This window comes from Xenopus laevis, chromosome 2L, assembly GCF_017654675.1.
Source record: "Xenopus laevis strain J_2021 chromosome 2L, Xenopus_laevis_v10.1, whole genome shotgun sequence".
NCBI lineage: Eukaryota > Metazoa > Chordata > Amphibia > Anura > Pipidae > Xenopus > Xenopus laevis.
This window is the reverse complement of record NC_054373.1, coordinates 97747507-97761129: the sequence shown is the minus strand read 5'-3', so window position 1 is coordinate 97761129 and position 13623 is coordinate 97747507. Positions and strand designations below refer to the sequence as shown.

General features: G+C 37.8%; 1 protein-coding gene across 2 annotated transcripts; it reads right to left on the bottom strand.

Annotated features, from left to right (window-relative positions):
* Positions 1-1412: 1412 nt before the first annotated feature.
* styxl1.L (serine/threonine/tyrosine interacting-like 1 L homeolog) lies at positions 1413-13489 on the bottom strand. Of its 2 annotated transcripts, XM_018244964.2 has the most exons (10): positions 13334-13474; positions 13247-13262; positions 10359-10470; positions 9485-9546; positions 7401-7500; positions 5754-5887; positions 4701-4846; positions 3472-3569; positions 2939-3051; positions 1413-1738 (listed from the first exon to the last, which is right to left on the bottom strand). In XM_018244964.2, exons 3-10 carry the CDS (start codon positions 10459-10461, stop codon positions 1607-1609), a joined length of 888 nt encoding a protein of 295 aa, XP_018100453.1. In that variant the 5' UTR covers positions 10462-10470; positions 13247-13262; positions 13334-13474; the 3' UTR covers positions 1413-1606.
* Between the last annotated feature and the right edge of the window lie 134 nt (positions 13490-13623).

Below are 13623 nucleotides of genomic sequence, written 5' to 3'. Positions count from 1 at the left end.
AAGACTACAAGTTTATTGTTATTACTACTTTTTCTTCATTTCCTTGATCACTGTCCCTCTTGAAGTTCAGCGGCCGCCGCCTGACCATCCTACTCCCTGGTGCTCTTAGGGTCAGCAGTTCCTCAACAAGTATGTGTATATGTGAAGGTTAGGCCAACCATGACCCCTTTCAGTAATTATTGGCATTGGAGCAACAGAGGGGAAGCCCATAAACTCGCAGCAGAATTTTAAGGGGGATCATGATCAAGGGAGAGGAGGCTGCAGAAACTATCGTCTGTAAGTACAAAAGTTTTAACAGACATATATTACAAAGTTGTTTTATTTAGAGCTAAGATTCTATACATACACTTTTGAAAAATGAGTTTACATCAAATTTAAGATGAACAATGGAGTTAACTTAACAATAGTGGTTTAATGTTTGACCTAGTAAAGTTCCAAATGAATATTTGAAATATTGCCTCAGGGAATTCTAAGTTTTAAACTGATGTATGGGGCAAGCAAAGAAAAGGAAACAGGAGACCTGTGACCAGGACTGCTTTGAGGGGAGGGGTCACGCAGGATGATTGGACTTTGTTTTGGTTGATCATTGGTGTGTTCTGTGCATAAACAGCCATGATTTGAGTGGATTGGAGAAGTGGCAGTAGTACAAGTAGTATTATGCTTCATAATCTCTGATGGCTGACCTACATATGACCTTCACTGTACAAGAACAGTCAATTAAAAACTGCAGTTAGTTTTAGGGCCAGGTTAGAGAAGAGGCTGACTCCTATCCATGGGTGTGACCCTAACCCACAAAATGTTACAATTGTACCAACCCATACCCACGTTTTCTCGCTCTGTATGCTACTTCTGTGCGCACCGCTGGTTAAAAGTCTGAACCACACCCAACCCTAACCCACAGTAGTTGGCCAAATTTTAACCTAAACCCACTCAATCGGTTGTAAACCTATGGATCACCTCGGGTTTCAGTTGAACCTGCACATTACTACAGCCTTCCTATATTTTTATCTTTGTTCATATTAATAACATTGGCATGTAACATAATTATTACTGACCAGGTGGCAACCCTACATCAAGGCTATCTAACACACTGTTGCAGATCAGGGTCTGTTTCCTTTCCAGTCAATAACTGGGTATATGCAATAATGTAAATTACAGATGTGAAAACATATGCAGCTCTTCATTCTTCCACCTGAAGTTGCAAGGTGCGATTTAAATCATTGGGAAATATTTAGGGAATATTTATGGAAATATTTGGAGGAGATTAGTCACCCACAAAATAGGAGATTTAACTCGGGCAACTAATCTCTTTATGTGCTAGTGGCTTAATGTTTTATAAAAGGATTGACCTCTCACACTAAGAGAAACAAGCTGCATTGGGAAATAATCACTTGCACAAATGGCCACAAAGGCATATTTTACTTGCATTTTATTGCTGTTCTGTTACCTCTGATACATTCAAGGCATGAAGAACTGTTTGCATTTTGACAGGTGGAAAACAAAATATTGAAATAAAGACAGTTGTATGAAAATAGAATTGGTTCATGACTATTTTTTAATCCTAGGACTAAATCGTCAGTGATTAATGATAAAAAATATCCATAAATCAGTAATGAGGATCAGCTATGTCTGTTCTCTGCTCTCCCAGAATTCTGTTCTCCCACTCAGACAGCTGCTTGACAAACCCTCTGTTAGGCCTCATGTTGGGTTTGCATTTAAGAATGTGGGTCCATGCCTCCTAGAAAATATGGCAATGAAAAGGATATTTTAGGAATGTTCCTGCACAGAATAATAAACTCCAATAACATTTTCAAAAACATGTTGCATAGAATTAAACTAGCCATACAGGACATCTAAAACCATAAATTAAAATGTGTGTGCTCCCTTGTGTGCACACGGCTACTGTACACTGTTCATTATTTTAGGTACAACCATATCCTCAGCAGCCCTATGTCCTTCTGGGCTCTCATTTTAATCAGTCTATCCAAATTTTGTGTCAGTAGTTCTGCACAGTGTCAAAAGGGTTTATTTTACCAATGAATAGTTCATTTTGAATGTATAATGTGAATAGGTTAGTTAATTACCAGTCACCGCAATGCCTGGAGCTTAAAGGCCCAGTTTTGTGTTAATTGGTGTTCCTTTACAGTGCTATAGAAGTTAACCCTGTAAGATTCCATCTGTCATTCAACTATAACCCTTAGCACCTTCTGTCATTTAGAATAATACTACTAGGAGTTGACACAACACCCCTAAACCATTTAGAATAAGAAAACTTTGCCACACAGATTTAACAAAATGTGTAAAAATTCCATGATAATTCCTCTTTAAAACACACATTTAATTTGAACAAATGAAACACTTGTTTATTACATTCAATTTGTTTATTACATAAAAACTAGATCCTCTGCACCATGATCTTTACTTATAGAACACTAACCAGTATGGCTTTGCATAATTCCGGTCTTATTATAATTCTGAACCACACAAGAGACCAATATATACAATTCTGTAAATCCTATAGATAAAGTAGAACTGCAGATGCAGATGGAGCTATGGGGAAGAGGATTCATTTAAAACAGCCTCCTTGTTATCTAGGAACAGAGGGTCAGCTAGGGAGCAGAGTTTCTGTGGGAGAGTCCCTGAGTTTGTCACATCACTAAGCCTGACATTGGGTAGTCCAATTGCAGAAAAAGAAAGAGATGGCACCAGGCACCACACGGCTGTAAAATATTACCTTAAATAATAAATATTTTTAATAAATGTCAAACGTTGTAGTTTCAACACCCCTTTACATATTGTATTTCTACATATCATTTGATATGCTGCTCAACTGCTTCACCTGCAGGAGAAAAGTTAAATGTTGGAACTAAAACACATGTGTATTTGAGTGTAAGGGCTTGAGTGTACATATAAAAAAAAAAAACAACGTGACGATTACCTTTAAGGAGTACTGTTTGCAGTATATCAGATAGGCTATCACTACCGTGCTACTGCGGCTGATCCCAAGCTTGGAAAAGACAAGAACTGCAGAATTTGGTCCCATGTACATATCTAGAGAAAAGAAAAAAAATACTCTAATCTGGAAGCACCTACATTATCTCTGGATTTGTTTACTCCAAAGAGACAAAAGAATCACAGAAGAAGCATGCATGTAGGCTAGACACAGATACATGCGGTTCCTGCATGCAAACTAAGGATTAAAACATCCTCAGCAGAATAGATAAATAGGTATGTGTCTTTCAACACGTACATGTTTTTTTTTCTCGTTTGTGCAGGATTTTAATAGGGGTTTATGGTTAAAATATAGGTAGGAATATGTTTACCCATGGCATTTAATTGCTTAAGATAGGACTGTGGAAGGGTAAACGTTATCATGTTGCTTGAAAGATTAAATTCAGATATGAATAAACCTAGATAGGTAGGTGGCATCAGTTTAATTATTCTCTAGGGCTGGCAGCGATATCCACTTACCTATAAATTCACAAGCTCTAGAGAAAAACTGAAAAAGATCTGACTCACAGGAATCCATGACTGGAATATGCAGTTCATTGTGCACTGCAGATGAAAGACTGAAAAAGAGAACAGCACAACAGACAAATATTTAACTGAAAAATATCAGCTATTTGGGCAATGGACTCATGACTGTGAGTAATGTGGTTTGGTGGCTATCACTTTAGAAGTATATAAAGACCAATGTGCCTTACACTATACGATGAGTTCTCCATGAGTTTTATTCAATAATGGTGTATTTTCTACAAACATAGAAATATCTCTCCCTTAGTTCCCTGATGCCATTTACAATACTGTATATGGATTTCAAAGAATCTAGATATTTTATAGTGTAGTTAAACCTTTATACTAAATAATATTTTTAGAATATTCATAATATTCAGGCTGCATTGACATCACAGGCTATTAGTTCTAAAATAAAATGAATGATGTCATAAAATGCACCTTTCACGAAAACCCAGACTTAAAGGAGAACTAAACCCCCCTTTAGGCAAAAGTCTCCACTGGCCCCCCTCCCTGCCTCCCCCTTGCACAGTGCTACAGCAGATTATGTGTCCCCTCTAAAAAAAGAGATTTCTGGTCAATTACAAATACGGATGCAAGAAAAAGGACGCTGTTATGATGGAATTTACACAGCCCAACTTATAGTGGTGTTTTTAGCTCTATTTATACCATATAATAACTATAATTGATGTTTTGTTGGGTCGTTATGTGTGTTTGTTTAATTACAATTTTCACATATTATTAAATATGCCCCCGTGGGTATTAACTATTATGGACTAGATTTTAGTCTAAATTGGAACCCATTTTCTAACATATCACAATGCGCTTTAATACTGCCACCAGGAAAAATCATTCCTTGTATAAACATAAGTGCATTGTGGATTACAAGTCATTATAATTATAATTGACATCCCTTTATCCATGACAGGATTTTCAGACTCTTAGCTCATAACAATGTTACAAATATACAAAATATGAATGACTTTTACCCTGCTCTACTTTTCAAATTGTATCTACAATACCATAATGTAGCCATTTACCCTAAATCCTATCATGAATGACATTCAGGCTGCCCCCCCCCACCCCAAACAGTATCCACTGCTTATCAGCAATTTGTTTTGTAGTATGTTAAAATGTATATCAAACTGAACAAAGAGAAATAAATTGCATTTATGCTCTTTACTAACCTTTTATCTGGATCTAGAGACACATTGATTTGAGCCTTAATTTTCAAATCCTTTTGAATATGACGGTCATTAGCTTGTCTTTGATCACCCAAGTACAGCAAACCAGGTAATATTTCAATAGGATAAGACAGAAATTCCTCTATTTCCTTGTGATAAAAAACAACATCCAGTAACTATCTTTGATCAAAACCTTTTTTGCATTGCAAAGCACACATGAACATGAACATTGCTGAATGCATTCAAAAAGATGTTTAATTGCAATTCTTTTTTAAGTTACCAGCCTGCTATATAAAATGAGCTAACTTGTCTAACTTGTATTTTGCATTGATTATCTTACTTTTAGTATGATGTTACAAAGGCAAACTATATATTTTATAAAATGTCTGTAGCAGGAGAAAACGTACACATTATGCGGTATGCTTTATGGAAATGGATCGGAGAGCCCATGAAATGCAAAGGACAGTTGTGGTACATGCTGCTCGCTAGCAGTATGAAGGGCTCACCTAACGCCAACTGCCCTGGAAGAGTCCAGACCTTCGTCACATGGTAATTGCAGTACTTATTATTGGGAGATTCTTATGAGTACACAACCTTCAGCAGTTTTATGTATTATAATGGAGTTATACTATTCTCCTTTCACTTTTTCTGTTTTTAATATCGGATTACACTTTGAAGCATTCAGGACCTGCTACAATACCTGTATTATTGATGAGCATATTAATGTATTAATGCATGTGGCTATACGCCCTTAACAGGTACCTCTACTTCTCTACTACTGTCCTAACTTTATTATTCACCTCAACTTGAGCTGAGAATGGTCCCATTTTATTACTCTCTATCAAATTTTATTCTCAGTCATGCCCTATGTGCGCGTTTCTTCTTTTGCAGACATTGTTGTATAACTTTTCGGCTGTGGTGTAGGCCTTTGCAAGGAAGCTGCCGGGCACTGCAGCACAGGGTTTCAGGGTACAATCGGTTGCTTCCTTCTCTCCCCACACACATTTTATATTTTAATTATGAATATTGCAGAATCATTTAAAAATATAAAATTACCTGGGGCATCCAAAACACCTTCTGAGACCTAAAGAAGTGGTAGTAGGCGGAGAATCTCTCATAGCCTCCTTCCAGCACTAAGACAGTGTAACGACACACCTGTGCCATAACCCTGGCACATTTAATAGCTGGACCTAGGAAAAGATGATATAATGAATGATTATTACATTTACCTAGCCGTATTACAGGCATCTGACTGTACAAAAAACAAGTGATTTCCTGAATTCACTCAGTTTCTCCTTCCGCAAGTTATCTTGGGAATTTTTTTTTTTGCAATCTTTAACACTAATAATTCCCCTGTTAATTTAGAATGTATATACTTTTTAATATAATTGTGTGTAATTTGCCTTTATATAAGGTCTTTCACAATATTGTATAGCAAACTACTACTATCATTATTTTTATTTAAGTGGCAACATATACTGCAGCGCTGTTCAACAGATGTATAAACTAAACATAAAGACTACATACAAATTTTGTTTGCTCCCAAGAGCACGGAAATAACAATGCACATATTCTGGCCCATGTTGTACCAATCATTTTATTGTTTCTACAAGTACATACATTTTAATATTACCTAGAACAGAATAGAGCATATGGATAAAAAGCAGTGGCACCAAAACATCCTGCAACCAGTCACTACTGTGGGTGGATGGCATTAATCACTTTATAATGTCCTACCATAAAAACAGAAGCAATGGCTTAGCTTCCATGGGATTATGATCTAGTAGCTTTGTCACTCCTATATACAGTTAGGTCCATAAATATTTGGACAGACAATTTTTTTTTCTAATTTTGGTTCTGTACATTACCACAATGAATTTTAAATGAAACAACTCAGATGCAGTTGAACCGTAGACTTTCAGCTTTAATTCAGTGGGTTAAACAAAAAGATTGCATAAAAATGTGAGGAACTAAAGTCTTTTTTTAAACAATCACTTTATTTCAGGGGCTCAAAAGTAATTGGACAAATTATAAAACTGAAAATAAAATGTTCATTTCTAATACTTGGTTGAAAACCTTTTGCTGGCAATGGCAGCCTAAAGTCTTGAACTCATGGGCATCACCAGATTCTGGGTTTCCTCCTTTGTAATGCTCTGCCAGTCCTTTACTGCATTGGCTTTCAGTTGCTGTTTGTTTATGGGCCTTTCTGTCCGAAGTTTAGTCTTCATCTAGTGAAATGCATGCTCAATTGGGTTCAGATCAGTGACTGACGTGGCCATTCAAGAATAGTCCACTTCTTTGCTTTAATAAACTCCTGGGTTGCTTTGGCTGTAAGTTTTGGGTCATTATCCATCTGTATTATGAAACGCCTCCTAATAAATTTGACTGCATTTAGCTGGATTTGAGCAGATTGTTGTCTGTCCAAATATTTATGGACCTAACTGTATGTAGCTCAATGCAACAAGAAAATGTAAAATATATATTGATTTTTGAATTTTTAAACATATCGGCTTAATGCATACCACCAACCTAATCTTAAACGAAATGCAAAATGGGTAGGATTTGCGGCAGATTCTGTGAGGAGCCCTGTGTGATTTGAGCTGATCCTAACACATCTAAAACATGGGCAAAATGTCTTGATTTCTACATTATGGAATGCTGGAAGCTGTACTAAGGGAATATGTCATAGTACTCTTTCCTTACCAGTTTCATTCAAAGATGAAGTATTTCCATCATACACCACACAGTACCGAACACATTCCAGTTCTACAGATTCAGGTAACAAAAAGTTTTCATCTTTATCCTAGAGAAAAAAATAGTCAGTTTTAGAATCCACCAGAAATTAGTTAAAGCAAGCTAAAACTGAAATGAAGATTATTATTTCTTTGTGCCTGCAAATTAAATCTGTATAAAGGAAAATAAAACCTTACAACACTGGTTGCAATTTGTCTCTCCCACAAGTGCATACATGCTAACTATTCCCAGGCGCTACTTCTCTACAAAACTCTACTCTATATTTCAACAATGTCCGTTATGAGGACAACATTTTCATACATATTCTGCATTGGGCCTTACCAGTGCTTTGGGAAGGATAAGTATTACCTGCTGTTCCCATGAATATATATCTTTTTAATACAAGGCATTGCCTTGCTGGCTATTCTTGCTGCTCACTGGAAGAGCTATAACTCTGTTTATTAATTATCCAAATGTCCCCATATGTCTGAATTGATACATTGTACAGTGGCTACACTGAATGGTCAGGAACATTAAGTGAGTTATTTATCAAAGGTCATATTTTAAGAGTTTTTTATACCTTGAATGAACTCAGAACTCGAATGGTTTCTTATTTAAAGGACAAGGAAAGGCAAAAAAATAAAATCCCATTTTTACTTTCTTTAAAGAAAAAGAAACCTATCTCCAATATACTTTAATTAAAAAATGTGTACAGTTTTTATAAGAAACCTGACTGTATGCAGTGAAATTCTCCCTTCATTTACAGCTGTGGATAGAAATTGTCAGACGGTCCCTAACTGCTGAGCAGGGAAACAATCATACTTATGAACAGCAGGGGGAGCCCCTGCCTTACTTCCCAGCCATGCAGAATTCGAGCAGCTTTGTTTATGATGATCCCTTAGCAGCCCAGACCACACGGAGCATGTGCAGGGTCAGCATCAGGCAACAATGTTTAACAAAGTTACAAGATGACAGCCCCCTCTGGCCAACTTTGAAAGTATAAATCATTTGTTTGATTAGGCTTTGTGGTGCAATAAGTTCATGCTTTTGTGTAGTATACAAAATACAGCATTTCTAGCCTTATTCTATTTTAGACTTTCCTTGTCCTTTAAGAAAAAACTTGATTTAGTGAGTTTGGGATTAACAACCTGAAAATTTTAATTAATCAAGTTTCCATGAAAAAAAACTCGATTGATCGAATTTTCGTGCAAAATCTTCTGAAAAAAACTCAAATACAAGGGACCTCCGTCATTGACTCCTACATGACCTTGACAGGTTATAGATGGTGTATTTTCAGGATTAAAGCTATTTCCAGGGTTCGGGGATAATAAACTGAAGTGTGGACAGCCCCTAATCATTAAATAAATAGTCATTCAAATAAACATTTTCAGATATGTCTGCTATAAACTGTTTTTGTATGCACAAAAAAAAAAGCCTTTGGCGATTTCGCCAAACGAGCGGATCTCTCTCCGATAAGCCCACATTGAGGTGGGCGATATCGGGCCGATCCGATCGTGGGCTCTAGGGCCCAACAATTGGATCATAATGTAAGTAAAATGGGCGGTCAGATCGCGGGAACGCATAAACGAACAGATGTGGCCGCGATCCAACGGGATTTTTAACCCTGCACAATCAACATCTGGCCGACTTTCAGCCAGATATCAATCAGGGAAGCCCGTCGGAGGGCCCCAAGCACGGGCCGATGAGCTGCTGACGCGGTCTGTCTGCAGCTTTATCATCCTGTGTATGGCACCTTTAGGAGCTTTTGTGCTTTAGCAATCAGTTACTGAAACCACACGTTCTTGAACTCATTAATGGTTTCTGCAGTGGCAGTGTTTTTTTTCCACCAAGTGGCCGTTTGAAAAAAATAAAAAATTTGGCACTTAAAACCTGCCGAACTTTTAATTTGTTTCAAAAGCCCGCTTGGAAAAAATACCCTGCTCGGCAACAAGCCAAGTTCAGGAACTCATGGGTGGTTACAGTAACTGAAAAAAAAAAAGTACCACATTATATTTCCTATTTGCCATGAAGACAATCAAACAGCTCTGTTTTACCTGCTTTGCCCTTCTGGCAGTTACAATGTGACTTTCGTTGTACTCTCTCTTGGAACGAGCATCTGGAAGAACATAAGCCAAATGGTGTGAAGATAAAGATATCAATATGAATTAAATATTTTTGTAAAGATGCTTCGTCTTATGCTACACTGAATTTGTGGGGACTATGAAAGTATGCAGTTCTCTTGCTGAAGCAAAATCATTAATTGCTTCAAATTAAACTCTAGGCTGGGTGCAGACCAGAACATGTGACAAAGGGCAAACCACTTTGTATCACTTTGAACCTTGCTTCACCAGAATCCTGGTAATCTCTTCCTTTAGGCAAATTATTTGCCATGCTACGCTACTATGTAAGCAATCTATAAAAATTATTTAGCAAGAAAATTTAATAAACTTTTTTAGTGGAGATGGTGAAGAATTGTGTGATGTTATCTAAGTAGGAATGTTCCTCCTTTAGGGTCCCTGCACAGGGCATACTCCACAACAGCATCACCCAGACTCCTGAAAGGGGCTTCTTATCCCCTGTACCTTTCTCCTGAAATTTAGGCATCCATTTTCTTGCAAAAAGTCCTGCTTTGTTCCATAATATGGAATGAGCATTCTCAAATTATAACTGCCTTATAATACTTAGCATCTGCCATATAAAGCACATTTCCCATTCAAATTAATTAGAAGAGGATACCAGTGGGCAGGGAGTTTTGATCACTGCAGATTTCCCCAGGACAATGGCAACAGCAAAAAAAGATAAGTTGTTTAATATATATTTTAAATGTTATTTTTATATGTAAAACAGCATGGAGGGAACAATAACTCTTATTATGACATAGCTGTTTTCATTTGCTTTCCAATAAATTATTGTAATGAAAATAGTTACCTAAAAGACACAAATAATTGGGCTCTGCCAGCCTGGAGAACACTGTCGACTGGTTTAAAATGTTGTAGAGCTCTGTTGGCTTGCATAAAACTAAGTGAGCCATATCAGTATCCTTAAAAAAAAGAGAAAGTATTTCAATTGAAGTATTAAAGGAAAGACATTTGACACTCAAGCTGCTAAACAGCTACTACTATGTGTAGTCAAGGCCATTCTTAACTAAATGTTACCCCTTGACAAGTAGACAACCCACATTGGGTACAATACTGCTTCTTTGGAATTTTCAGGTAGACATCTAGGCAGGGCCCACATTTATGTGATAAGATTTGAGACATAAAATATTGCTGTATCAGCTTATATATCTATAATTCATAGGGATGCATCGAATCCAGGATTCGGTTCAGGATTCAGGCAGGATTCAGCCTTTTTCAGCAGTATTCAGATTCAGCCGAACCGAATGTGAATCCTAATTTTCATATGCAAATTAGGGGAGGGAAATCTCATTACTTTTTGTCACAAAACAAGGAAGTAAACAATGTTTTCCCCTTCCCCACCCTAATTTGCATATGCAAATTAGGATTTGGTTTGGTATTCGGCCGAATCTTTCACAAAGGATTCGGGGGTTCGATCGAATCCAAAATAGTGGATTCAATGCATCCCTAATAATTCAATTGTAATTTAACTATAACTTAAAGGGGTGGTTCATCTTTAAAGTAACTTTTAGTATGTTATAGAATGACCAATTCTAAGCAACTTTTCAATTGGTTTTCATTATTTATTTTTTATAGTTTTATAATTATTTATCTTTTTCTTCTGATTCTTTGCAGCTTTCAAATGGGCGTTGCTGTCCCCTTCTACAAAAACAAATGCTCTGTAAGGCTACAAATATATTGTTATTGCTACTTTTTATTACTCCTCTTTCAATTCAGGCCCTCTCCTATTCATATTCCAGTCTCTTATTCAAATCGATGCATGGTTGCTAGGGTAATTTGGACCCTAGTTACCAGAATGCTTAAAATGCAGATTGAAGAGCTGCTGAATAAAAAGCTAAATAACTCAAAAACCGTAAATAATAAAAAATGAAAACCAATTGCAAATTGTCTCCGAATATCACTCTCTCTGTCTTACTAAAAGTTATCTCAAAGGTGAACATCCCCTTTAAGCTTGGCTTTGAGGAATATCTATAGAGAGCATTCTTGGCAAATTTCACCCTAATTGGTGATCAGGTTAGTCTCCTTAATTGGCCTCCCAGTAGGTCTGCCTAAGGGTGCAGTAACTACGTTTGGGAAGTCATGCAACTGTGCGTGCACAAAGTTTTGAGGTCATTTCACGCAACAAATTATATTGTGCACAGTGAAAACAAATAATTGAGTACGGGTATGTTTTTCCAGATAACGGATCTTTCCATAATTTGGATCTCCATACCGTAAGTCTTTTAAAAAATCATGTGAAACATTAAACAAACCCAATCGGCTGTTTTTTTTCCTCCAATAAGGATTAATTATATCTTAGTTTTGATCAAGTACAAGGCACTGTTTTATTATTGCAGAGAAAAAATGAAAAATTTGGATTATTTAGATAAAATGGAATCTATGGTAGATGGCCTTTCCGTAATTTGAAGGGATTCAGGATAATGGATTACATACTTTTATTCAGGGCTGTAAATATATAAGTAGCAGACCCAGTGGAACACTAATTTTGTTGACATTCCTGGCAGGACCAAGCCGACCGGCATCCTAGGCAAGCCCCACCCCCCCACACACACACGTGCGTACGCGCCATAACATCAGGGAGGGCAATGAAAAGGGAAACGTAAGGATTAATTATATCTTAGTTTTGATCAAGTACAAGGCACTGTTTTATTATTGCAAAGAAAAAAGGAAAAATGTGGATTATTTAGATAAAATGGAATCTATGTTAGATGGCTTTTTCTGTAATTTGAAGGGATTCAGGATAATGGATTATATACTTTTATTCAGGGCTGTAAATATACAAGTAGCAGACCCAGTGGCCCAGTGGAACACTAATTTTGTTGACATTCCTGGCAGGACCAAGCCGACCGGGCGTCCTAGGCAAGCCCCACTCCCACACACACGTGCGTACGCGCCATAACATCAGGGAGGGCAATGAAAGGGGAAACGTAAGGGCAGGGGGGGATGGAGGAGTGGGGCGGGACAGAAGGGCGAGCAACAGGGGTAGGTGAGAGCTGCAGACGGGAGTGAATCCGAACTAGGGGTAGGCAGAAGAATCTTGAACAGGTCCCTGCCAGCGCCCCCACATAATTGCGCCCTAGGCAGATGCCTCTTCTGCCTACCCCTAGTTCTGGCACTGATTCCTCGCATTTCGGTACACAGAGGACAAAACAGCCCCCCACCAGCCCAATAAATAGTGACTGTCTACTGGCAACTTAAAGCAGCCCTCTAGCATTTGCCAGAACCCACAGATCATCAGTTTGGATCTGAATCCAGGACTGGGGCATAGTAACTTCTAGTTACCCCACTGTTTGTACTTGTTTCAGTTATGTGCTCAAATGATCATTTTTGTGAAAGCAGCCAAAGATAAATTAGAGGGAATGTTCATTATTAATACAGTACATCTTCCCTTCTAGCAACCATTCCCAGATATTACGCACTTCACTGACTGTTCTGTGTGGTAAACAGTATATTCAGAAGGTAAACAGCCTACAAATAATTACTGTACAACAAACACATGATACATTATATAATACACAAAAGCCATGAATATCTTGTAAATTATATCCTTATAAACGGTGAGTTCTGATGTCATCAGTTATAAACGGTGAGTTCTGATGTCACATGACTCCCTAAAACTTGTGTATTATAATAAATAAAGTACCCCCAGTTGAAAAATATGAGGATATGAGAAGTTACCTCGGAGTTCCATGACCTGTATAAAAACATAATTGGTGTAAATTGCAGTGTACAAAGAGCTGGGCACAAACACAAAATGCTGCTTACCGATGAGCAGTCGCAGCAAGAATACACTGCGTGCAATAAGGCAGAATGGCGTATACAACCCAGCTGTTCCCGAGGATACGCTGAGACCGGGGATTGGCTCCTAAGAAGCCGCGCAGCTACTTTACTCTTGCTTAATCCGTGCTGGAAGTGGTTGCTAGACACGCTGGAACGGTAACCACGACTGTGACGTCATTCAAATGCGCTTGAACTCCTGGCTGCCATCTTTACTGCTGGTAAATCCAGTTACCCACCCAGTGTAAGGATGCGCAGGGGCTGTGGCTCGGCGCTTG